Source organism: Monodelphis domestica, chromosome 1 (assembly GCF_027887165.1).
Source record: "Monodelphis domestica isolate mMonDom1 chromosome 1, mMonDom1.pri, whole genome shotgun sequence".
Taxonomy (NCBI): domain Eukaryota; kingdom Metazoa; phylum Chordata; class Mammalia; order Didelphimorphia; family Didelphidae; genus Monodelphis; species Monodelphis domestica.
In genome coordinates this window covers 21,732,996-21,759,571 of record NC_077227.1, presented here as the reverse complement: position 1 = coordinate 21,759,571, position 26,576 = coordinate 21,732,996, and the positions used below count along the sequence as shown (strand labels likewise).

The following is a 26,576-nucleotide window of genomic DNA, read 5'->3' as shown; positions in this document are numbered from 1 at the left end:
AGAAGGGAGTAAGCAGGCGCATGTGTGTCACTGACCATGTGGGCTTACAACCACCCTGGGACGTAGGTGCTGTCATTATGCCCATTTTACAGTTGAGGAAACTGAGGTAGGAGCAAGGTTAAACGATTTGTCTCAGGTTGGATTTTAATTCATTTTCTAGTCTCCAAGCTCAGCTCTATCCCCTGCACCATCTGGCCTCTAACCAACATCAATACCCTCTACCTTGTAAATGGATAAAATGGCTGGTTTTGCTCCTCAAAAGCAGAATCACTGAGATAAGTGGTCACGTACAAATGGAAACCTTAAAGAAGGCTTAAGAGAAGCCCTTAAAGGACTGCTCTTGGGGTTTTCCTATCTCAGAATCAGATATTCCACCCAATATTATGTCTAAAAAAGGCCCCGAGAGGCCACTTACACCCTTGTTTTATGGTTGGGGGAATAAACCATGAAATGGCCCAAACTGCTAGTGGAGCCAAAAGGAGAAAGAACCCCGGTCTCCCGGGTGTCGTCTGATCTTTCCTCTACACCTCATTAGAGCTATCAAAATGCCTACTGACATTTGGCAAAATCCATGTTATAATGCCCAAGAATTCTTCTAAGTACAAAAATGAACAATATGGAAGTTTTGCGTGATAAACCACATAAAACCCAGATTGAAGGGCTTGCCAGCTCCGGGAGGAAGGAGGGAGACAATTTGGATCATAGAACTTGGGAAAACTTACGTGGAAATGTATTATTACACGTAATTGGTAAAAAAGAAAAAAAGTTTTAATTAAAAAAAAATTCCTGTAAGTAAAAGATCCTCAAACATCTTGTTTCTACTAATATATTATTAACTTGATGGAAAAAGATGGCTCAGGACAAAGATCTCGTTACTCATGTAGGAACCGCCATAAACGATGGCCACAAACGTTCTCCAGGTTTTTTTAATCATCGAGAATGGATACCGTATGCAAACTCTCCATTCAAATGCTCATTACACTTCTATAATAAAAATGGTCCTAAAAGGTCCATTAAACAGGGCTATTTAAGTTCTAGAAACGCAGCAGCGTCCGTTACAAGCTGCTGGCAAGGCACTTCAAGGTAGAGAGAAGAGCTTTGGGGAGGAAGTTGCCCAACAGGCCAGGGTCAGGCTGAGTGTGGCCAAAGAGAAGAGATCAAGCGAGCAGCCAGGAGAGCGACGTGGCCCAGTGAAAGCCAGGCAGAACATGCAAAGTGCAATCACGTCTCTGCCGCTCCTTAATTTTGTGATTGGAGAATGAATGGAATGAAAGGACTAGAAATAAAGGCCACACTCTGGGCTTGAAAAGTTAATACACACCCCAGATGGGAGACGTGCGGTGCAAAACCCCCCCAAAAGGCAATGATGGAGTTTTAAGAGCTGACAGGAGCCGAGGCTTCCCTGGGAGATACACCACCCGGAAGGAGGGACGTCATCCACTGTTGCCCAGGACAAGTGCATCCAATTCACTTTTTAGAAGACGAATGGCCTGTTGGAGTGGCAAGGCGACGCGCCTATCGCAGGCCATACAATTCGAGGCTCGGATGAAGGAGATGGAAATGGTTATCCTGTAGCAAGACTCAAAGCCTTCAAGAACTTCAAGGACTGTCTCGAGACAGCGAAGCTACACTCAGTGCCTTAGTCGGAATTAGGATTTCGTATGATCCAACGATGGCTTGAAAGGACCTTGAACATGATGTGGTCTCTTTTTTTCCCCCTCAAAAACTGAGTGCTTGAGAGAACTAAGGACTAAGTCCAAGCAGGTGGCAACTGAGTCAAGACTTAAATCCAGCTCTTCTGGACTCCAAAGCCAGTGGCTCTCTACCATAGTCCCAACAATGAAAAAGAGTATTTTAAGAATATAAAATTAGGGATTCCTGTTGTACAAGTTGTTCACTCTCCCGAGATTCTGGTAGTGGTAGCCTTAGATCCTGGATTTCTCCATTTCCCATGGAGGTCCCATTTCCTAATTCATAAAACATTAAGGGGTCGGATGATACCCCCTCCTTGCTCCAAAAAAGGAGTATGGTGGCAGTGGTCTTGGAAAGACCTGATTTCATGTGCTGTCTGACTCCATGATCCAGGCCAAAGAAATCAACATTCTCTTTTCCTTAACTTTTTCATATGTAGAATCATAAAAGTCATTTTGAAAGCACTTTATTGATCCTAAAACATCACAAATCCAAGTTATCCATCAGCCACCTTCCTCGGAAATCAAGGAAAATCTCCTGGGCTCAAGTTTTTAAATGTTTATGCTTCACTATTGTGTAATCAACATAGCAAGAGAAGCATTTCCTGTCCAATTAGCATTATGCTGTGAGAATGCACACATCTGCTTCCTAGAATTCCAGTGGCTGCTCCCTCCGATATGGCCTTTGAGAAGACTGGACGCCCAAGATCTATCTTGAAACATTTGAAAAAATGGATTTCTGGTGCTTCTGGGTTCCAAGAGTCAGAACAAAAAGCCGGATCAAAGTTAGGTAAATTTAGTCTTACTAAAATGAAAAACATATGGAGCAAATCCAAAGTGGGAAGGGTGGCGAGTCTCCGTTCACTGGAAATCTTCAAGATGGTGGCTGAGTGAACAAGTAAGTCAGTGGGGACTCCTACTGTGCATAGTTATAGCATCTATGAACTCCCTTTCAACTCTAATTATCAACAGGTAAAATCAAAAAACGTATGGTCAGGAAACCATGGATGGTGCCAAAGTCCCGAACTGGTTTAATTTCAGTTATTCTTCCTAGCTGTGTGACCCTGAGCAAGTCATTTAATATCAAATGCTCTTCTTTGGAACCAATACTTAATATTGATTTTAAGAAAGAAGGCAATGATATTTTTAAAAATTCAGTTTTCCTATGACAATTCTAAGAATCTAGCTTCATAAGGGTACTTTTAAACTATCCTTCATATTTTAAATATATGCTACATGTATTCCCATGAATTGATGGTAGAATGGATACAACATGGTAGCAATTATACTCATTTTAGCATTGTTTAAATATTCTTCATTGTTTCTATTTATTTGGGTGTGGATTTCCCCCCCCTGTGGATCAATTGATCCTCTTAATGGTCCCCACTCCCAGTATGAGTCCCAAAGGGTTCTCCAGTTATACTTCTACTTCAAACCTTCTATCTCAAAACCATGGCTATTTCAATACATTTGGCCTATTGGATTCTATGAAAGCTGCTTCCAAATGTATTCAAGATAAAATATCCAGTGTTTTGCTTTGTTTTCTTGGAGGGGGGGAAGAAATCATACTTCACTACCGATTCATAAATTCAGTTTCAATCCAACAACTTCTATTTTCCTGGATTAATTTTTTTTCCCTTGGATAAAGAATCTTAAATGTCCAAGACTTTAGGATATAGTCAATTCAATTATTTTTAACTTTTGAAGTGAATTATTTAGGTAACTAGACAGTACAAAAGGCCTGAATCCTTTCTCAGGAAGTTGGAACTTAAAACCAAACAAGCTGAGCATATAAAACTATATTAGCCTAAATAATTTGATTTTATGTGGAAAATACATTATAAATTATTTCAAGGAAGTAACATTCATCAGCATAATTGTAAATTGCAATTTTATTATCCATCCCTTAAGACCGAAATGTCATGTAAAGTGCCAGTTAGTAATACTTTCCAACAGAACATGTGCTATGCCTCCATTTTCTGATTTTTAAAACAAATGCAGTAAAGGAGGGCACCTCTGATTCTTCTATATTTACCCAATATTTGCTAAAACTTTAACTTGAAAACAGTGGCTTTCAGTAATGCCTTCCAGCTGACCAAATGCTAAGCCCAGTGGAGATCGCTCTGATCAGCTCTTGTATTATAGGCACCGCGGAGCCCATTTAGAAGAAATCAACTTCCAATCAATCAGAAAAAAAGCCTCAAGTGCTCATTAGACTTGTTCATGCTGACTAAAAACCATCATGCAGTGACGTGAAGACCTTTCATCAACATGGAACATAGAGTTTCTAACTATCAATATAATTTAGTATTAAGTTTCATAACTCAGAAGGTAGAGTACCACAAACCATTTTCTAATTCATGCCAAACTATGCCCGTACTCCATTTCCTACAGACATGGATCAGTAAGTGCTAGCCTCCAAGAGAGCCTTTTCTCAAGAATGGAAAACTTGCGTGGGCTTCTTCCCTGATGCCAAATGCGTGGGGTCTTGCTACCTCTCAAGGCATCTGAGACAAATGAGTAGCTCCACAGCCAATGAACAATCCTACAAACGCTCCCACAGCAGCTCAAAATGAAATGTCTATGTCCCAGGATCCAAACACAGAGAGGGCAAAATTATAATGACTGAAGGGGCGAGGGCAGCCACATAAAGGGCTGTATGTAGGGAGCAGGAAACAAGTCCTAAGAAGCAGCCCAAAAAAGCCAGGCAACGCAGCATGGTAGGCTGATGCTTCTGGCCATGACAAACTGTTGGTAGGCCAAAGAGGGCAGGGAAGGGCGAAAGGAAGCAGCTGCTCTGCCTAGCCCTGTGACTGGGGACCTAACAAAAATAGTTTTCATACACCTCCTTACTAAGCCCTCCCTCTGCACACGTCCAAGCCCGGCAACACTCTTCTAGAAAGTAAGGGCTCATCTTGTACCTAAAAAACGACTAGGAAGCCACTGAGGAGCAGTAGCAACTGTCACCCTGATCTGGCATTATCCGATTCCCCCACACTGCCATTTTCAAAAACAGTTGTTTTAGTCAAGATGCTCTGCTTCATTAAAATAACAAATAAATGACATGGGGAGTTGGGGCTTGAATTTCACCCTATTAGCCGGATGCTCAGCCAGCTCCTTCCTATGGTCAACACCTCTACTTAAAGCTGAACAACTCATTTCAACCACATCATAACTAAGGATAGCTTGTGAATTTGCTACATGCTCTTCAGAGAAAGGCAGCCCTTACTTGAGCTACTTATTTTAGCTATGAAACGTTAGCACATCTTCACATTTAATTTTATAAGGCACTGAGGTATACCACCAAATTCATATCATTTCTCGTATTCTGAGTTATAAAGTAGAAAGCCATTGGAAAGATGTCTATGTGTGCATATTATATCCTACCACACGAATACTCTAAACTTAAAATTAGTGCATTTTAGACTTTTAATGGGGTATTATAATTTGAAGTCCATACCCTTATTTCCCCTTCACTGTGGATGGTTTTGATGCGGAGACAAATTTAAATTTCACATTGTTGTAGGCAATAGGAATCCAATTTCAACATACAATACCCAAGGAAGGGTTTTAAGATACTTTATAACATAATAAAATTGAGTCTGATTTATGCTCCTAAATAACATCTCAAACATGCAAGAACTCTAGGAGAATTTTGTTTTAAAAGGAGCTCCAACTTCCCCCAAGCCCTGCACATCAATGCTGGATTTACAGTTTTATTTATAGAAAACAAAACAGCTATACCGATGAGATCTACATAGAGCATTATTCATTATAATGATATTTACAGTTTTAAGCAACACCCTGGAAAAACAGGACAGCTTCAATTTTACAACAAAGAAAGGAAACACATATATAAAGACAACTGTTGACAGAGTTCAACATTACAAGAGGACTATCCATTCTTGATACAAAACCCCTGGAATCGCTTGGCTGGACAACTAGAGCTTCTTAATCTGACTGTCCAGGTCATTAAAATATGGATGGTTCAATGCCATTTTGCCAGAAATTCGCTTGGCAGGATCATAGACCAACATTTTCTGAAAAAGAAAGAAATGGATACTTATTCAGGAAGTTGTACCAGAGAAATTATCTATTTAAATTTTCTATTAATGTCTATCAACAAGCATTAAGTTAAAATTCAAGCATAAATATTTTAAACTAATCAACTCCAAACAGCACAAATGTCTCACTTCAGGAAATTTTTAATGCCACCCAATGCCAGCCTTAACCAAGAGCACTAATTAAAAGAAAACAAGCCCCCTAAAATTCATCAGTGCTAAGAAATCCTAAGTGCCAACACTCCTCCCCTTTTGTTGTTACTGTTAATGTGAAAACACAAAAGCATTAAGATCATAGTTTACGAGCAGGGATATAAATATAGGCGAGGAAAAAATAAAAAATTTTGGCTAAGAGAAAGCGATTTGCAAGAGTAATTTTAAGCTGCTTTTGCAGGACTCATGGCAATTAATGGCAGTTGTTTCAATATTGCTTAAAGTATGCCTTAAACAACAAAGGGTAGATGGCTGTGAGGAGGAATGCATCAGATCATATATTCCAGTTTACTAAGTAGTAGGCAAAAATCAATTAACACACTGAATAAAAAAAGAAGGATGGCAGTAAGTCGGGCTAGACTGACCAGAGACATTAGTTTCACATTAGAACAAGCACCTTCCAAATACCCTTGAAATCCTAACGTAGCATACAAACATGGTACACAGATAGACAGACGAACTCCAGGCACACACAAGTCAGACAATGTCTAAGGCAAACAGGAACACATCACTCGGTCCTGGGTTGCCGTCAAACATTGAGCCCCCAAAGCAGTTAAAGCAGATGCTTCCACAATGGCTGAACCAGCCAATGGATGTGTATAAACAGAAGGGAACGTTATCCTCCAGGTAAGGATGAATGAGAAAGTGCTGGGCCTGAGAGGAGCAGGAGCAGGAGCTTCCACTGAATACCACCAGACCCCTTTTCTTGGCAAGAGCTGCCTATGCTTGCGGGAGACGGGCGGGGGGAATCCATGCACACGATGGTGGGTATCTTCCAGCAAATATGGGATGAGCTGGTTTCGCTTAACTATCTTCATTTGTGTCAAGGGAAGGCTCCCGGGGTGGGCTGCACATCCCAACCAAATGGCCATGGAGGTGTTTGTCTTTTTTAAATCAACTCCCCATTGCTGGGTCGGGGTAGGGGCTCAGCAGGAGGGACAGATTCTAAACAAAAACAAATCCTTTGCTTTTTAACACTAGGGAATGGCTCACAGCCCGGACAGACAAGGAGAGGGGACAAGCAGCCCACCTAAAATGGGGTGTTTAGGTAAGACGGCCTCTGGTGGTCCTGTGAACTAACCTGTACAAGCACAGACACAGCAGTCATTTTCACTCTGTGTTTGGCAACAAAACACGCTAGAAGATGCAAGCAGTGAATGACAAACGATGACAAATTAAAGAAAGAACCTTTAGTCATCGTGTCCACAAAATAGCCACTGGATGCGATCAGGCCCTGAATATGGAAAGCCAAGTTGTGGATGCCCGAGTGCCCCCTAAGGCTTCAATGAGAAGATGCACCCTGCCGGAGGGGCGGATGGAGTCACGCTTCACAGAATCGGACACCGGATTCTCCTAGCATCTCTTTTCAACTCCAGGCCACAACAGTCGCTTCCTTCCTGACTGAGCGGGTGGGGAGCAGGGCCAGAAAGAAGCAGAGACACCAGAGACTGGTCGCGGCCCGTGTTGTGCTGCCAAAGAACTGGAAACAAAACAGATGCCCAAACCGATATGTGGATGTAGCGGCGCGGCTGCCGCCCCACAAGGAACTATGAACAGGAATGCTGCCGGGGCGTGGGGGTTCTACAGCCTGATGTAAACCAGTGAGCTGCGTGACCAGAAGACCAGGAAACCCAGCCTGACGCGCTATAAGCGTCCGTCGCTCCTTGTTGGGGAGCTGGCAGACCCCAAGCACATTCCCCTCAGAGGTGACCGCTTGTCTGCTTTAAGGAAGGGCTCAAAAACAATTAAACCACAACAACAACTGAGAAAAACTTTGTAAACACCTGATCACACTGATCAGTTCAAAAGACAGAAGACCAAACACGCCCCCATCTTTGGCCGCGGTGGCCCATTTACATGCAGCAACAATGGCGGGGTTTGTTCTGCTGGACTCTTGAGCATCTCTGGGGAAGTCTGTCTTCCTTTCTTTGGCTGAGGTCAGGGGGAAGAGCTCAGTGGGAGGGACAAACAAAGGCAAGAACAAGTCATTTCAATTTTAAAACTTAAGGAATGGCTCACTGCACAGACAAGGAGAAGGTTGTTTTAAATGATAGTCATTTTCTTCCTTACTGGAAATGTGGAAGAAGGACTAGAAGAACAGAGACAAAAGCTTACAGTAAATATCTGTTAAACTTTTTCTAGTGAATTCAAGGGAAACGGTGTAAGCAATAGTGTTAAAGTAAGAACCCTGGACAGGAGCAAGCTCAGAAATGAAGTGAGGATAGCACAGATGAATGGAAGAACAGACACCTTAAAGAAATGAAACACTAACTGGAGATGGGAGAAAGGAAGAGAATTAAAGCGTGCCTTGCTAATAAGAGTTAATCCTTTTTTCTCTCCTTAAATCTTACAGGGATCTCGAAATTTCAGTATTGCGAATGCAATCACTTCTAGACCGAGCCCTTTAAAAAAAAATCAGTAACACTCTGAACAGTGAATAAACTTAAACTTTTTAGATAAAAATTTGATGATTAGTTATAGGGAAATAATACAGCGCAAATGCCAAAAAAGGAAAAGGGAAATGTCAGATCAGAAAGAACAAACCCTCATTACTGGAAGCTACTCAACAATTACTTTGCTGAACCACTCCCAGCTCTTTATGGCCTCCTGGCTCTATTAATTACCTGTTATTTCCACTTCCGCTTCTCCTCCTCTTCCCCCCCCCCTCCAGGGCACCCACATCTCTTTTCTTTTTATTGCCCAGCATTCCCAGCCTCCAAATCTTGCCCTGCTTTTCCTACTGAATTCCTCCAAGTACCACCACATCAAAACGCTCCTCGATTCAAGAGCCAGAAAACCAAGATCCTTTTTTACTGTAAGGCTGGAAAAAATACCTACAACTTCTTGCACCCCAAACCAAAACAACCTCCTCCCCAATCACACTCAAAATGAAAAGACCCCAAATGAAGGAGCACCCTAAATAAAGTACAGAAAAGAGCTTAACCCCGATATGCAGCTGTAGGTAACACAGGCCATGTCTAACATACACATCTAAAGTGAAAAGATGCCTGAAGCAGGAGCTTCCAAATTAGGCGTTTGCCGCCACTCCGAGGCCCGAAGCCCCCTCCCAGCCGCGCTACTCACAGAGAGCAGGTCGATGCCGTTTTCATCCAGGTTCTTGACGTGCGACGTCAGACTGCCTGGCTTCCACTTAGGGAACGTATTCTTGTAATCCTGCAGCGACTCCACTTCCGGCCACACTTCGTTATTCGGAGTCCCCAAAGCCCTGCAACACAGAAGTCAGTGAAAGGCGGGGAGCGCCCTTCCTCCCGAAGCACGTCGAGTCCCCACATGGGAACGCTGCGCTACCTGAAGATGCGGAAGAGCTGGTCGATCTCGGAGTCTCCGTGGAACAGCGGCTTCTTGGTGGCCAGTTCGGCGAAGATGGTGCCGATGCTCCAGATGTCCACCGGGGTGGAGTACCTGGCCGAGCCGAGCAGCACCTCCGGAGACCGGTACCACAGCGTCACCACCTGAGGGGAGAAGGCGCTCCTTCAGTTATGTTAAGCGGATCCTTGTTGGAAGGAGACTGGTCAGAGCCTGCGGGTCGAAGCAGCCCCCAAAGGAAGGGCAACATCACTTCCTCTTTTGGGAAGGTTCTGAAAAGCCGCGACGGCCCCAGACATTAAGCCTCAGCCCTACCCAGCCCAGCGAGGGGCCTTTTCATCTTAAAGTAGTTTTTTTGTATTGAAAAATAGAAAAGCCATTTTCTAGCTCAAGGACGCTGCAGCACCAGACAGCCGCCGGGCCTCGGTTCCTTCTCCAGGTCAGACCCAGACCCAGATGCCGCAGTGCTTCTTCTCTCCTACACGCAACTTTACCAAGGAGGTGCTGGGCAGCCCCTCGAGCTCTGGGGGGCCCCCTAGGGGAGGCCCCCATCCGGGGGTCATGAGCCTCCTTCGTATGGAAAGGAGGCAGAAGTCCTAAAGGCCCAGGGCGGGCTGGCTCTCGAGAAGCCACACTGAGCTGCCAGGCCGATCACAGCCGGAATGTCTCCTCCAGAGGGAGACTTGCCTTGGCTCCGTCCATCCCTCCTACCATCCCTTCCAAGCGAAGCCCCAAAGGCAAGCCCTGGGTCACTGCTCTCCACCCTCCCAGGGTAAGGGGGAGCGATCAGATACGCTCGCCCCACAGAGAGGCCAGACCAGGCACAGGATGGGCCGGGACAGCCTGGGGTAAAAGGGAGCACTGCCGCCTCAACAAGTCACAAGCATCCCCCAGAGCTGGAAGGGCCCCCGGCCAAGCCCTTTAAAGAACAAAAAAGTGGGGCTCAGGAGGGGAAGGGGTGGGAGGGGGACAACCCCAACACCGTTTCGTCTCTGATAGTGAAATTTCGTGTGCGGGTGTGTGTGGGCCCCCACAGCAGAGCTCGGGGGGTGGGGGTGGTCCAACACAGCATCGGTGTTGGAGCTGGAATCCCTGCCCTTGGCACTGCCTCCACATTCCTCCCTGGAGCCAGACCCTGGCGGCCGTTCTCTCCTTCCTTCCTCAGTGTCCCTCTCTGATCTGACCCCTGCCTTCCCCCCCCAAGGGGCCTCCTGACACCCCCCTCCCACTGTGGAGTCTCCAGTTCCTCCATGACCCTGCCTTGGTCCACCCTTCCCAACAGCCTATGACCTCAGAGCCTCCTCATCCTTCTGGCCCAGGGGCTGCACCGCTTCCCTCTGCTACTCTGGGACCTCTTAATGACCCCTCTGATCTCAGTCCTTTGTACCCGCCATACCCTGCCAAACCCCAACTCAAGAATGTAGAAGCAGCCACTGCCCCCTCCCAGGCCCGGCGGCCACGTTACGGTGGTTCAGGGCTCGCCGCCCCATTCCCAGCCTACCTCATTAGCCTGCTGACTGGCCCTCCCAGCTCCAGGGTCACCCCTCAAGCCCTCCATTTCTTTCCAAGCTTCTTCTATCACAGCACCCCCCTCTCCAGGCCCTGGGACTCCATTCCCATCTCACCCTGTCTGTGCCCCCCCCTTCTCTTTCATCAGCCCGAGGCTATCTTCTATACCCCCCCACCCCAAAGGGGGCTGCATTTCCCAGATACCTGAAGACAACAGTAAAGCCCTGGGAGGGAGTCTACCTGCCAAGACCAACCAACCACAAATCACTTCCACACAAATAAAGCCAGCTCTACACAAATGGAAAAGTATCCACGGGCACAGCAGTCAACTTTCCTCTCATGCTTGGGCCCTCAGGGAAGCCCCGGCGGCCCGGCATTTAATGAGGTCTGACAGGCCCTCGGCGGCCCCCAGGTTTCAGGGCATCCAATCAGGAGAAGGGACCTCCCAGTCTCCCCTCTCTGATAAGGAGGGCTAAGGTGGCAGTTTGGGGGGCTCCATTCATTCTGCATCGGCTGCTCTGACCCAAGAATATCAGGCTTCCCCTGCAGAAGCTCATCCCCAGGAAGGCCACCACCATGTCTGACCCAGTTTCAATCCCTACCGCCTTCTTGTGCCCTGCAGGCATATCAGTGCCTTCCCATAACCTTTCTTGAGCGAGGGCTCAAAACTGCCTAGTGGAACCCTTCACACTCCATAAGTCACCCTGTGTGCCCCCCCCTCCCCCGCTCCCCCTGCCCCTTCAGCCTGTCTTCCCTCACTTGATCTAAGCTCTGGGAGGGCAGGAACTGTCTCTTTCTATTTGTAGCCCCAACCCTCACAACAATGCCTGGCCCACAGGAAGTGCTTAATCAATGTTGACCAACTATTGATCAAGGGGACCACACTAAGAAGCGGGGCTCTAGCCAACCATTTGGTCGCCTGACTATCCCAACTCCACTTAAACAAGGAAAAAGGAGACAGTTTTAGGAGAAAATGCTTCCTTTCACTATAAGTAAGGAATTTTTTTTAAAGCACAAATTGGGAACAAATTTTTAGAACAAATTTCTCTGATAAAAGGTCTGATTTCTCAAATGTATAGAGAACTAACTAAAATTTCTAAAAGAAGCCATTCCCCATTTGACAAACAGTCAAAAGATATAAACAAGTAGTTTTCAGATGAAGAAATCACAAGCTATCAATAATCATAAGAAATGTTCTAAATATCTTAATTAGAAAAATGCAAATTAAAATAACTCTGAGGTATCATATCACACCTATCAGACTGGCTAATATGACAGTGAGGAAAATGATAAATGTTGGAGGAAATGTGGCATTGCTGGTGGAGTTGTGAACTGATCCAACTATTCTGGAGGGCAATTTGGAACTATATCCAAAGGGCTGTAAAACTGATCCTTTGATCTTGTAATACCACTACTGGATCTGTCTGTATCTCAAAGATATCATAAAAAGGGAAAGGATCTACTTATAAAAACAGATTTATAGAAGCTCTTTTAGTGGCACTAAAAATTGAGGGGATGTCCATCAACTGGGAAACAGCTGAACAGATTGTGGCATATAATGGTGATGGAATACTATTGGGCTATAAGAAATGATAGACAAGATGATTTTGGAAAAACCTACATGAACGGATGCAAGAGAAAGAAAACTAGGAAAACACTGCATAGTAACAGCAATACTGTGGAATGACCAACTGTGAAAAACTTGGCTACTCTCCACATTACAATCCAGAACAATTCTGAGGAACTTATGACAAAGAATGCTCTCCATCTCCAGAGAAAGAACTGGTGGGGCTGGAATGCAGGTCAAAGCAGACTACTGTTTGCATTACTTTATTTGTTTTCATTTTGGGTTTTGGTTTTCGGTGAGTATTCTCTTATGACAGTGACTTAATATGGAAGTGTGTTTTGTATAATACATACATAACCCAGATCAAATTGCTTACTATTTCCAAAAGATGGGGCGTGGAAATGAGGGGGACAATTTGGATCTTATAATTACAGAAAACATGTTGAAAATTGTTATATGTAATTGGGAAAATAAAATATTTTTTAAAATAAATAAAAATGAGCAGTCAGGTGGCGCAGTGGATAAAGAGCCAGGCCTAGAGTTAGGAGGATCCAGGCTCAAATCTGGGATAAAAATACTTCCAAGCTGTGTGACACTGGGCAAGTCACTTAATGTCCATACTGATTTGAAGACAGAAGGTAAAGGTTTTAAAATCCTAAATAATAAAGCAAATGTAAAGCCAATCTACAAGATAGTTAGAAAATATCAATTTTAGAATAAGAAAAAATTCTTTCAATTCTTCTTACCTCATGTGTATATACCCTTATAGGTATTCCAAAGGCCCGTGCAAGTCCAAAGTCGGCTAGCTTAATTACACCTTTATCATCTATTAACAAATTTTGAGGCTTCAAATCTCTGTGAAGAACTCTTCGTGAGTGACAAAAGACAATGCCTTGTAATATTTGGTACAAATAACTCTGAAGAAAAATGAAAATAAATTAGAAATGTAGCTCAAAGAAATTGCATAATAATTTAATAACCATAAATAGTTATCCACTTAAGCCTTATCAGAGCCATTTTTTGGTACATCATTCTGCATTATAAAACATGTTTATATAGTTATATTATAGGGACATTCGTCTTTTTGAAGTTACAATATAACCCCCCCATTGCAACTTTAAACTCATTCAATACTTTCATCACTTTAATTTCTTCTCCATTAGAACCTTTTGTGCTGACATGTTATATAAAAATCACCAAAAAAACCCATACTTAAGCGCCTGGGGTCCTGAAAGCTGATAACCACTATTAATGAAAGGATATTATCAACAAAGCTCAATTTTAAGTACAATTTATTAGGGTCCTTCTTGCTAAGGACTAATCATGAAGAACCTCTTCATCAAAAATGTTTGGGGAACTTTAAAAGGATTTCTGCTCAGGCAGAAGCAGTCAAAAGCACTTAAACTGCCAAAACTAAATGCCATCTACAATATAATAAATACAGTAAATAAGATGTCACATAAATTAAGAGCTTAGTAAAAATATCAACAGAAAACAGGCAATTCATGTTATAATTAATTATTCTAGCATGTGTAAGAAGAGATTACTTATCCTCACATAAAGGACAAAATTCCAACATCAAACTATAAAGGACACAACTGACCCTTAGAAATTTACAGAGTGGTAGAATGACCTAAGTCACTATTATGTCACATGACAATCAAGACCTCTTGGTATTTACTTCATGGAGCCCAGGAGGAAACAAAACAGTTGTGCCCGGTTTCTACGAATCTATCTTTATAGAAATGGGCCTGGGAAGAGGTTGGGATTTGGATGGACAAAAGACTGTTCTTTGTTCTACCCATAACACCAGTCCTCCCTCTCAATTGAACAGTGAGAGCAGGCATTATTTCTTTTTCTACCTTTTTATACTGGATGCTCAGAACTAAGCCTGATATGGAGTAGCTGCCCAGAAATGCTTGAATGATTGCTCATGCTCTCCTAGTTTGAAAGGCATGAGGAATTAGGTTCCAAGTAGTACCACAAACCAGGAAATACTCATTATAAGTTCCAGCTTGGAGAGAATAAACTATAAGGAATGAATCAGTAAATACTTGAAATTCAGCTTCCCATTCCAGAATCAGAACAGGAAGAGACCTTTGCAGCCAACTCAATACAAACTGAACGCCTTTTACAGCATAATGGAAAGGTGGTCCGCTGGCCTGTAGTGAAAGGGAACCCACCACCTCCCAAAGCAGCCCCTTCAACTTTTGGAATAACTCTAATGGAAAGCATATTTTGTCCTAATGGCAAGCTTGCCTCCATTCTACCTTCAACAAGACTAATCCCTCCTCTGCCTGACAGACCTTCAGATACTAAAATAGCTATTCTGTCCCCCACGCCAACACTCCCAGCTTCTTCTTTCTACCAGTCCTCATATGGCCCATTACAGACTGTCCTCTTCTGGAAGCACTCCAGCCAGTCAGTGCCCTATCAAAAGGAAGCCCAGCCGTTTCTAACAAAAATCAGTATCTACTAACCAACTAGTAGGAATAGCCTTACTTTAACAAGGGAAGAATCCATATACTGGCCAGGAGGGATAGAATCCAAATACTTCTTGAGATCCATGGAAAGGAATTCAAAAATGAGGTATAGTCTAGCATCTTGCATGAGTACATCTTGAAGGCTAGAAATAAAAAGCAATCTTGTAAACACATCTTATAAATATTTCTAGTCTCTCACTTCCACAAAATACTCAAAGCTGTCAAATGGGCACGCAAGATATTTTCTGTGAAACATGCCTATGAATGGTCAAGTGTGAAACTCGTAGAGTAGTTTCTGGAAAAAACTACGAACTTCCAGAGTTGATTTCGTATTAGGGTGGTGTTGGGGATGGGATGAGATGGATTGAACTAGGCTAGTAACAAGATGTTACACTGTGGGTTGAAAACCAACCAGTTAACTCTGACCAGGGTGGAGCCTGGTCCGAGATTAACACAGAGTCCATTCAGTAACTAGGGAAGTGTTTTAATTAAATAGGAAAAGGTTAAAAAAGAAATAGGATAACCCTAATACTAAATTCCCTCTCACTAAAAGTCCCAAGGATCTAAATGTCTCCTCAAGAAGAGCCTTCATAGCTGCACTTGAATGAACATTGAGTCAGGCTAGTTTCAGTTCAAGGATCTTCTCAGGAACCACAGGTATTAACAGCAATGCACAGGTAAGGGGAATCTACCCTGGATTTTTTTTGCTTGGCAGCAAAGCCTCCCAGATGCTTGCAATCAGCAAAGCCCAGAGACTCACTGCTTCTGTGTTTTTCAGCTCAACCCTCTTTTCAACATTTCAGAATTCTTTCCCTCTTGGTCTCCTGCCTCCATCCTTTGCATCTGTGCCCTGCAGACCATCCTCTCATGATATATCCCTCTCTTACTTATAACAATGTAAAAAGTTGACTACAGGAAATCCCAACTTACAGCAAATGGAGTTTTAAAGCACTGTTTGCACACTGGCCTGATACCTGAAGGGTTTCCAAAAGAAAGAATCTGACACTATATCAAGTCCAAATATCAAGATGTTCTCTTTGCAAGAGTAAGGGAAGGGATAAAAACTTGGAGTTCCTGAAAGGGATTTCAAGAAAGGAGACACAGGCACTGGGAGAACCTCCTACACACTGGACAAGCATTTGTTGTATCTATTTTCCACTGGTAACAATGGCTTGGGCACTTACTGTTTCTAAATCAAATGGTTCACAGGCAGAGACTGGTTAGCACAGGGCTATGATGGAGGGTCTGCAGACCTGGGGCCCAAACATAGCTCTTCCTCTGTCACCATGGGGAAGGTAAGTCATTTCTCTTGTTCTACTAATATAAAAGGTTCTTTGTTGAGACACCAACATTCTTAAGCAACACCTAGCCTTTCTACAAAGCATAAACTGCTGAATACATTGTTGAAATAGAATTGTTTCAGAAAACTTTGAAGAAAAAGTATGCAAAAGTCAGTTTTAAAATGGTGTGAAAACTTTAATCGCTTTCAAACCGCAACTTTTTCCATACCTGACAATGTTGGGATGACGAAGTTCTTTCAACAGAGAAATTTCTCGAATTGCAGTACTTGGAACACCCTCTTCTTCACTCTCTAATCTGATTTTCTTCATGGCTACCACCTGGCCTGTAGTTTTATGTCGACCCTTATATACAACACCATAGGTACCTAGGACAAACAAACAAAAAGTCAATAAATATTTGCCTTCTACCAAAACAAAAATACTATCCTCCTTCCTTAAAACAAATAAAAACATTCTAAGTCAATGTAATAATTTTTTATTCCTGTGAATGTTCAACAATGTGCTATCCAATTGCTTTGCTTGGAGATTTTTACTCTTCTTTGTTAAGGAGATGACTTCCACAAAACCAAATATAGAACATAACATTTATTCAGTTAAGGGGGAGGGCTTGGCATTGACTATGTATCTGTATCATCTACTTCTGTAGTACATTTTTTTTTTATGAAAACAATGAGAAACCAGGAATGCTCCTACTTTGCTTAGGAAGGTGGCAGTGTTAGTTAAACATCGGATTTTCAGTCATAAAACACCTTAAAATTTCAAGTCAAGTCAAGAGGATCTGGTTTCAGATTTCAGCTTACGAGTCATTTATAGGTATGAACTAGGCCAGTGATGGTTAACTTTTAGAGACTGCATACCACACTATGCTGCCCTCCCCCTCCCTTACCCCAGGAAAGGGGAGGGAGGAAGCACTTCCATTAGGCTGCTGGGCAGAGGTGCAAGTGAAATGAGGAATATCCTAAGGGTTAGAATTAAGTCACTTAAATTCCCACTGCCTAGCCCAAACCACTCTTCTGCCTTGGAACAATACAAAGGATTGATTCTTAGAAGATATGAGTTAAAAAAAAAGAAAGAAAATGAATTTAGGGTTAGGGAGGGGAATGAGCACTCTGCTCCCCTCCAGCTCTGCTGCCTGTGAGCTGCCCACCTTACCTCAGACTCAGGAGGGAGAAAGTGCTCCAATTGGGCTGCTAAGCAGAGGGGCAGGTCAAGCAAAAAATGTCCTCAGGCCAGTGGAGAGGGGAAGGGGAGCAACTTGACTGAGTGCCTCTGCCTTTCTCATAATGAACTCTGACGGTGCTGGGCACCGGCCCAGAGGTCTCTACATGCCTTTTCTGGCCCAGGTGCCATAAGTTCACCACAAGGAACCTAGGCTAAGTTACCACACTTCTGGTGGGTGCCCTGGAGCTCAAATGCTATCATCTTAAATTTCCTCTTCAGTATGTAGAGGTGGGTATCATATAACTAATCCCAGGTAACTGAAATGTTATTCCTGTAACTAAATTGGAAAATGCCAAGTAGAAACAATTAGAGAGAATGGGAATACTAATAACCAACCACTGGATTTGAGTCATCCATCAGCTCTTCTCTTTCTTTATATTCTCTGAACTCCCCTGAGTTTAATTATCATCTCTGCAGATGATTTCCAGATCTAGTCTAGTCCTACTCTCCTGTTCCAATTCCCTTATTCCTATCAAGGGTACCATCATCCGTCCAGTTCACCCCCTCACTGCTTTCCTTCCTAGACCCCTGGGTTTCCTTTTCTTCTATCAAATGACTTGTCCAGTCTTACTGATTGCACGCCCCAGCATCTGCAGTGTTCTTTGCTGGCTTTTCACTCTCCTGCTAACCAAGGCTTTTTCTTCCCCCAGTATTATTTCACTTGTTGATCTCAGTTCCTATGGATTCTATGATCATCTCTATTCAGATGACTCCCATACCTACTGCACCCAAGTCCCAACCTCTCTCCTGACTTCCAGTCTCCAATCTCTAAGTACCCATAGGAATCCCAAACCAAACATCCCATAGACATCTTAAACTCAGTCGCCAATAGACCCATCTTCTTTCTTCCCGCAAACACTCCCCCTTTTCTCACTTCCCTATTACTGCTTGGGATATTATACCCTTCCAATGCTGAGGTGGGAGCTCTCTCACTCAATCCTCATATCTAACTATGCAAAGTCTTATTGATTCTATCTTCCTAATCTTTTACATTTATCCCATTTTTCCTCAGATGATGCCACCACCCAGGCCCTTCTCATCTTATACCAGGATTATCAGACTCGTACTGGTTAGCTGGGCCCAGCCTCCACTCTGGGGTCAAAACTGTTCTTCCTCAAGTGCAGGTCTAACCAAGTCACCCTATGCCCCACTAGACTCCTTGCTCTTCCTCACATGAGGATGCATTTTTCCCTGACTATCCCCCCTTGCCTGAAATTTTCTCCCTCCTCATTCTACACTTCCTGGATTCCCTGACTTCTCTCACATCCCAACCAAAACCTCATTTCTAGAAGCCTTTTCTGAACCCCCTTAATGTTACTTCATCTTTTTACCCCCTAATTGATCCTGCTTGTCATAGTGGGATACACATCATCTCTCCAATTGGTTTATGTTCCTTGAGAGCAAAGATTGGTCTTCTGTCCCTCTTTATAGTACATAACACAGTGCCTGGCATTTGGTAGGCATTTACCAAATGTTCCAGGATGATCGGTCCCTTTCTCACTGCTTGCACCCTCCCCCCCAACACTTAGCATTCAAATGTTAACAAATGTGTAGTTCTCCACACTACAGATTTTGGGAGGTTACTAAGGCCAGTCTGAAAAGGTTCATTAGTTTTTCTTTTATTATCCTGTTGAAAGTTACATAAGTGACTCACCTTCCCCAATTTTTTCTATTTTCGTGTAGTCTTCCATAGCTATTCAATATGCTGGAGACTCTGAAATGGAAAAAAAATGAAAGTGAGTCCATACCCTAAGAATTTCTACTTTTGAGAAGCCATGTAGCCCAGTCAGTGAGCTACACTGAGATGTGGGTTCAACTTCTCCCTGACCCATGTAAGCCATGCGCCTCTGAGCAATTTCCTTGGCCTCTCTGAGGCTTAATGACCTCCTTAAGACCTACCTATTTTTACATAGGTAACTATGGTGCTACTCTCTCCACATTAAGAAAATGGTTCTAACTATTTTGATTGGGAGCTAGAAAGGACTTGGATAACAGAGAATGTAGACTTGAACTGACAGGAGATTCCTCATCTAGGAATTCTTTAGACCAGTAAAGTCACAAGTCCAGTCTTGATCTCTATTAATAACTAGCCAGTAGGAATTGGGTTGTCTCTTCTTTCTCATTATGTTCAGGTAATAAGCACTCAATACTAAAGGTGAATTACTTAGCATTTTCCAAATGACTAAAAAGGTAAAACTCAAACATTAACTGACAAACACTCAAACAAGAATACAAGTATGAGCACTAGAGACATAAAGAAGTCTGATGATGGAAAAGTTTCTTCATCAAGACAGGCTGCTCAGGAAGCCAGCCTTAGAGAGCTCCCTAAAGCATATAAAGGTTAAGTGCCTTGCTTAGCTCAGAAAGCTAGGAAGTTTCAGAAGCAGAATTTGAACTCCTGATTCCAAACCCAACATTCTAACGACTCCCTCATGCTACTATTCTAAAATGATCTAGTTTGTATTTTTCCTTTGCTATTAGGTTATGATAGGATGATCATATCTGACACTTTATGTAGTATTTATGATTTTCAAAGGACTTTTAAATATATTATCATGCAATTAAGAGTTGAATTTACCATTCAAGTTGTTGTGTGTGTGAGAAAGAGACAAATGTATAACCCAGTGGAATTGCTTGTCAGCTCCAGGGGGGAGGGGGGAGGGAAAAATCATGAATCATGTAACTATGGAAAAATACCCTAAACAAAAAAAAAATTTTAAGAGAAAGAGTTTAAGTTCTTTGAGGACAGCAACAGTTGTTTTTTGGTCATATCCCTAACAATATCTAGTGTTAAGCTCATTGAATCAGTAAAGAAAAATAAATTCATAATTAAATTCCTTGACACACTGTTCAGAACCCTAGGAACCAAACCAGAGGGGTAATCCTTCCCAAAAGCTTCATGACCTTGGACAGAATATTGAGCCTCAGTGTTCTTTTTAATGTAAAGGGGCTGACATAAACTATATCAGAACCCACAATCTGACATTGTTGCTCTGTCAAATATAAATTAAGAGCCAAAATTAAATTATGGTGACACAAAAGCAATGAATATTTAGAATTCAAAGAAAGCAGGGGCAAACATATGACCTAATGCAAAAAGGAAGCAGAACCAAGGAAATATGCAGCCAGTGGCAATAATAGAAACAAAAAAACCAGCAAACTCAATATGCTTGATAGCCTTGGTCACATAGAACAATTGAAAAAGATGCATCTTCCTCCCTCTAAAACAGAGATGGAGACAGAATATCACATATACTGCTCAAATGGTTAATATATAGGTTATGGATCTGAGAGCTGGGGGATGTACCTCAGTGGCCAGCTAATGTGGTCCATATACATGGCTAGTTTCACTTAACTACCATTTTTCCTTTTTAATTTTTGCCACATAAAATGGATTTGCGTGTAGAAACACATTCAGAAATGAATGATAGAGAATTCTGTCTAACAAAATAACTGTTATCAAATTTGAAAATATAGCTAAATTTTATTAAGAAACAAACTTCAGTGGCAAACTGATGGTCCAAATTTTAAAAGTATAGCCATCAGCATTTTATTACCTTATTACAGTAGTTTGTTACATAAAACTAAAGATCACACTGGTCTTTTTATTTTGTATTCATGGTTTGGGAGGCATAGTGTCAGTCGGTAGGGTGGAGTAGGATAATCGCTTGGACTACCTTTTTCATGGTCTCAAAAGGCTGTGCTCTGCTGACTCCCAAATCCCACATGCCATCTTGTACCTCTATGCCTGGAATATTATTCTCCCTATTTATCTCCAGCTCTAAAAATGTCTCTTTCTACAATGATCAGCTCACAGACCAGGTCCTATTGGATTCCTAGTTTTCCCTCACTCCTGGAAATACTTTGTATTTACTTATCTGTGTATATAGATTGTATCCCCTCCCCCACTGCCCGTAGAATGTAAGCTCACTTAGCAGGGACCAATCTCCTGGCACTTTGATGTCAAACTCAAATAGAAATAGGGCCACCAACCCTATGTTGCAACATATTTTTATGAATTTTGTTAAATATCTCCTAGTCACACTTTAATCGTCAGGTCATGTTTGATATCTCTGGCCTAGAGAACTAAAGAGATCAAGTGACTGGCCCACCACCCTCAAGGGAAGCACATGAACTTGGGTCTTCCTAGTCAACTCCCCATTTCTAGCCTGAAGCCTCTCAAGCATTCATGCTTATCCTTTCTATCTTCATAGAAGACAAAAGAGATGTCACACATATAAATAAGGTGTCAAAGAACACCGGAGTCACACTCTCAGAGTAGCAAAGTTCTTGAACTGTTTTCTTAGACTAGAAATGTCCTTTCTAGTTTTAAAACTATTTCTCTGGAAAGAAACATGTATCATGAAAGGCTGGATACCAATTTTTAATTTATACAAATCATAAAATTTATACAACGTATAAAAGAACCTTTTCTTCCATATCCAAAATGAATGAGCCCATTCAGACAGTCAGTCAATAAACATTGAAGCTATATATAGGATTAATAGTAAATAAGGGAAGGCATTAGAAGAGGGGATAGGAAAAGACTTCCTGTAGAAAATAAGATTTTACCTGGATTTTAAAAGGAAATCAGGGAAGCCTGGAGGTGGAGATGAGAAAGCATTGGGGATGGTCAGAGAAAATACCCTGAGCTAAAAGATGAAAGTGTCTTCTCTGAAAAATAGCCAGGAGGCCAATGTCTCTGGACTGAAGAACATGTAGCAGGGGATGAGAAGTCTGGAAAAGTAGGAGGGAGCAGGATTATGTAGGCCTTTGAAGACCAAACAGATAGATTTTTTAATTTGATCCTGGAAATGACAGGGAGCCACTGGAGTTTACATGACAAGAGAATAATAATTGAGAAAAGGCCATTGGATTTGGCAATTAAGAGAGATTAGTAACTTTAGAGAGTGCAATTCAAGTAAAAGGATGAGCTCAGAAGCCAGACTGTAAGATGTTGAGAATAAGAATAAAGTTCATATATATGAGATATAAGATATATAAGAATATCTTATATTCTTATACTATATATATATAATAATAAAGAATAGAATTAGTTCAATATGAAAATGTCAGTCTTGTGTTCAATCAATTAATTTGTCTTATTTTTCTTAATTCTCAAAGTTTTTAGGCAAATATCCTTTGCAAGTGGTTTGTGTAGCCGAGAGTTATCTTCTCACAGGCATGAGCTATCCATTTCTTAGAAGGACAGGGTCAGTTATGCCTTCTGCTTCCTTTTTATGAATCATATCTTGGCTGTCCAGAAAACTGATCTGGAAGATTCTTTGGACACAAATAATATTTAAACACTCTATTAAGGACATTGATCAATTGTGTAGCCATGGACAAGTTATTGAGACTTGGCTTCTTCCTTTGGCACTTGCATCACCAGCTATAAGTATCAAATGGAGACAGGTATTTTCTATTCAAGAGCAAACCCTAATACCTTCCTGCATTTTGCAAACTTTTCTAACATGCCTTGGGCTTCTCCCAGTGCTCTGTGTAGAGATTTCAGCTACAGGTTTTCCTATCAAGGTATGCCCTTAGATCTCACTGGGCCTCAGCTGACTCACCCATAAAACAAACCTATTTAACCAGATCTCTTTCAGCCCTAAACTCCACTATCTAATGGCCTGCCCTAAAGAATACCAGACTTGCTAGCTAGATGACCCTTGTACCAGGTCACTCCAGTTCTCAAAACTTTAGCTTCCCCAAAACAAAACAGGAATGACCATTTTTTAATAATCTACCTTGGCAAACTAATGATCCTGGATAAAATGATAGGTTTGAGTTGGAAAGAATCCAAATGATAACTGCCCAAAGGATATAGGTATAGGTATATTCCTAAAGAAGAAATCTAAGCTATCAATAGCCATATTTAAAAATGTTCCAAAAGCAAATTAAAACAATCACAGTTACACTGCATATTTATCATTGTGGTAAAATTGGCAAAAAAGAAAATGGCAAATGCTAGAGGGCATTGGAGGAAAACAGGCACATTGATGCACTGTTTGTAGAGCTGGTAATTGGTCCAACCATTCTAAAGTAACTTGGAAATATGCCTCCAGAGTTACTAAAAAACTGTGCTTACTCTCTGAACCAGCAATACTTTATACTGGTATAGTCCTATACCCCAAGAATATAATTAAGGAAAGGATATATAAAATATTTCTAGCTCTTTTTGTAGTGGCAAAGAACTAGAAACCAAGTTAGGGGAGGAGGCATCAATTAGAAAATGGCTGAACAAATTATGTTATATGAATACAAGGACTACTACTATGCTGTAAGAATCAATCAACAAACATTTATTAAGCACCTACTTATGTGTCAGGCACTGTTTAAATGCTAGAGATCCCAAAAAAGGCATTAGACAGTCTCTGCCCTAAAGGAGCTTACAATCTAATGGGAAAAAAAATGTAGAAACTTTTAGAGAAACATGGGAAGAGATAAGAGTAAAGGAGATTCCAGGAAGCAGAACCACATTTTAGATAATAAGCCATTCTGCAAGAGCTGAGAACTGCAATGACTAAAGGATCCCAGAAGTCTGAGCCTGGCACCCACTCCTGAGAGGTCTAAGGACAGAATGAGGGGAGAAAGGAGAGGGAATAGACAAAGCAAATAAGATTTAATTGTCCTTTGGGGTTTTCTTGGTTTGTTTTCCCAACAGGATAAGGTAGACATAGGGAGAAATATATATATCTATTTTGAATTTGGAAGGTTTGTTTTTTTTAAACTTTTACCTTCCATATTAGAATCAATACTGTGTATTGGTTCTGTGGCAGTGGTAAGGGCTAGGCAATGAGGGTTAAGTGACTTGCCCAGGGTCACACTGCTATTACTGTTTGAGGTCACCTTTGAACTCAAGATCTCTCCAGGCCTGGTTCTGTATCCACTAAATCACTAAGCTGTCCCAAAAGTTAGAGATCTTGTCCAAGTCCCTTACCAAACAGTAGAATATCAGACACTGGGGCCCAGATAGGCCACTGAGACAGCAATTTTCAAGATTTCCCAAGAATAAATGTACCGATGGGGCTCCAAGGTTGTCACCGAAATGGATCTTGCTAATGGTGGCTGGGACAGCGCCCCCAATAGCCACCTCTCTCCAAGGGCTCCCCCCTTGCTGCCTATCTCCGGGGGTGGCTAGGTATAGTCCAGAATGTCAGAGTGCGAGAATCTTGAGGGCTCCTCAGTACCTCTGTTTTCCTGGGGTTGCCTAAGGCCCGAGGAGGCCCCTGCTACCACCCATGGGGGTCACACGCTTACGCTCCCTTCCTCTTGTGGGCTCCGCTATACCCCTCTTTTCCAAGGGGAACCTAAGGCCTGGCAGGGGGTGGGGGTGGGGTCCCCTGCCACCCATGGGGAGGGGGTGTGCGCGTGCGCGCGCACAAACACAAACACTTCCTTACTCGGTGCCAGGAGCCGGGCGAGGCCGCAGGTCCCACAAGGAGTACGCCCAGCCCCTTCCCAGCTTCAGTGGCTCCGGGCTCCGAGCCCGCCTACCCCCGCAGGGGCAGCGCTGCCCAGCGGGGAGTCCCTCTGCACTGAAAGGGAAGAACGCGGGGCACCTGGGCACATGGCCCCCGTGCCGCGAGCTCGTGCTTGGAGATCCTAGCCCGCCCATCTCCCCCCTTCCCCCACCCCGCGCTTGCTCCAGGCAAGAGGGAGCCCAACAAGGTCCTAAGTGGGAGGGCCCTGGAGCCCCGGAGACGCCGCGCCCCAACTTTGCAGAAGAGGAGACTAAGGCGGGGGGGGGGGTCCGTCACCCCATGCGGATAGGGATGCCCCTCTGAGGCTCCGTTGGCCCCACTCCCTCCTCCGACCCAGTCACGGCTTCCTGACCCCGCTCCGGGACCCGCTTACCTAAGGAGGCCGAGGCCGAAAGGATAGCAACAGCACTGCAAAAGCGTCTGGCCCACCTCAGCTCCGGGGACGCCGACTGAGGCCAGTTTCAAACTCAGCGCGCTAAAGTGTCTCCGCTCCGCCAATCAGCGCGCCCGTAGTCTTTCAAAGCGACCAATCAGAGCGAGGACACGCCTCCGCTCGCTTTCCTGGGGGGGGCGGCGGCGCGAAACAGCGGTGAAAAGGCGGCGACCGAAAATAGGAGGACGGGCGCCAATTGAGCCCGCCGCAAGCGTCGCGAGCTCGCTTTGGTCCCGCCCGCAATTCTAGTCTCGTAGTTTCTCGTCGGATGCAAACTGCGTGGTAGGGCGATATTTGTTCCCTTGAGGGTTTGGGAGCTATTGAGCTAGTTCATAAAGCGTCAAGGGACATATATCATTCATAACTAGCATTGATGTAGCGCTTTAAGATTTGAAGAGCGCTTTACAGATAATAACGCGTTTGATCCTCACAACAAGGAAGCAGTTACTATTATCCCCATTTCAGAGATGAGGAAACTGAGGCAGAGGTTGTGACTTGCAGAGCTGGGGTTGCATAGTTAATTAGTGTCTGAGGAAGGTTTGGACTAGTCCAGGGCTCTATTCCCGGAGCCACCTATGATCTGGAAAGAGTCATAGACTCCAGATTAGGGAATCTTAACCTGGAGTCTGCAGAACCAGATTTCTTTCTATAGAATTCATTTCCTTGGTCATTCTCTTTCATGTTATGCATTTAAAACATTATTATGAGGGTTTAAGTTCAAATGTGACCTCAAATACTTCCCGTGTGACCCTGGGCAAGTCACTTAACCCTCAAGTCCTTACCACTCTTCTGCCATGAGATATATATATATAGATATATAATATATAGTATGGATTCTAAGACACAAAGTGAGTGTGTGTGTGTGTGTGTGTGTGTGTGTGTGTGTGTGTGTAATATATATATACATATACATATATATATATACATATATATATATATATATATATATATATATATATATATATATATATATATATATATATATAGCGGTGACTATGTGAGGTTTTTGTGCTAAGCTTTTTAATCCTGTAAGGTAGCTGCTTTTATCATCCCCATTTTACAAGTGAGAAAACTGAGGCAAACATTGGTTAAGTGACTTGCCCAGGATCACATAGCTAATAAGTGCCGGAGGCAACATTTGAACTTAGTCTTCCTAACTTCAAGTCCTCTATTAACTCATCAGGCCATCTATCTCCCTGTAAATTATGTAGGTGTTCTATAAAATATTAAGTGCTTTACCAATATTAGCTATTTTATTATTTGAGCTGGAAGAGGCTTCAGAG

At 42.8% G+C, this 26,576-nt stretch overlaps 1 protein-coding gene across 1 annotated transcript; it reads right to left on the bottom strand.

Annotated features, from left to right (window-relative positions):
• Window positions 1-5,106: 5,106 nt before the first annotated feature.
• CDK1 (cyclin dependent kinase 1) lies at window positions 5,107-25,386 on the bottom strand. The gene is made up of 8 exons (XM_007478276.3): window positions 25,234-25,386; window positions 19,028-19,087; window positions 16,361-16,517; window positions 14,871-14,994; window positions 13,115-13,285; window positions 9,275-9,438; window positions 9,050-9,191; window positions 5,107-5,731 (listed from the first exon to the last, which is right to left on the bottom strand). Exons 2-8 carry the CDS (start codon window positions 19,062-19,064, stop codon window positions 5,633-5,635), a joined length of 894 nt encoding a protein of 297 aa, XP_007478338.1. The 5' UTR covers window positions 19,065-19,087; window positions 25,234-25,386; the 3' UTR covers window positions 5,107-5,632.
• Between the last annotated feature and the right edge of the window lie 1,190 nt (window positions 25,387-26,576).

Bases quoted from the DNA above. Each gene is read 5' to 3' on its own strand.
- CDK1 (XM_007478276.3), bottom strand. From the start codon at position 19,064: ATGGAAGACTACACGAAAATAGAAAAAATTGGGGAAG. The intron at 13,286-14,870 runs GTAAGGCTATTC...ATTTTTCTTCAG, and splicing joins TGGATTCTTCCCTTGTTAAA to AGTTATTTGTACCAAATATT. The intron at 9,192-9,274 runs GTAGCGCAGCGT...TCTGTGTTGCAG, and splicing joins CAGCTCTTCCGCATCTTCAG to GGCTTTGGGGACTCCGAATA.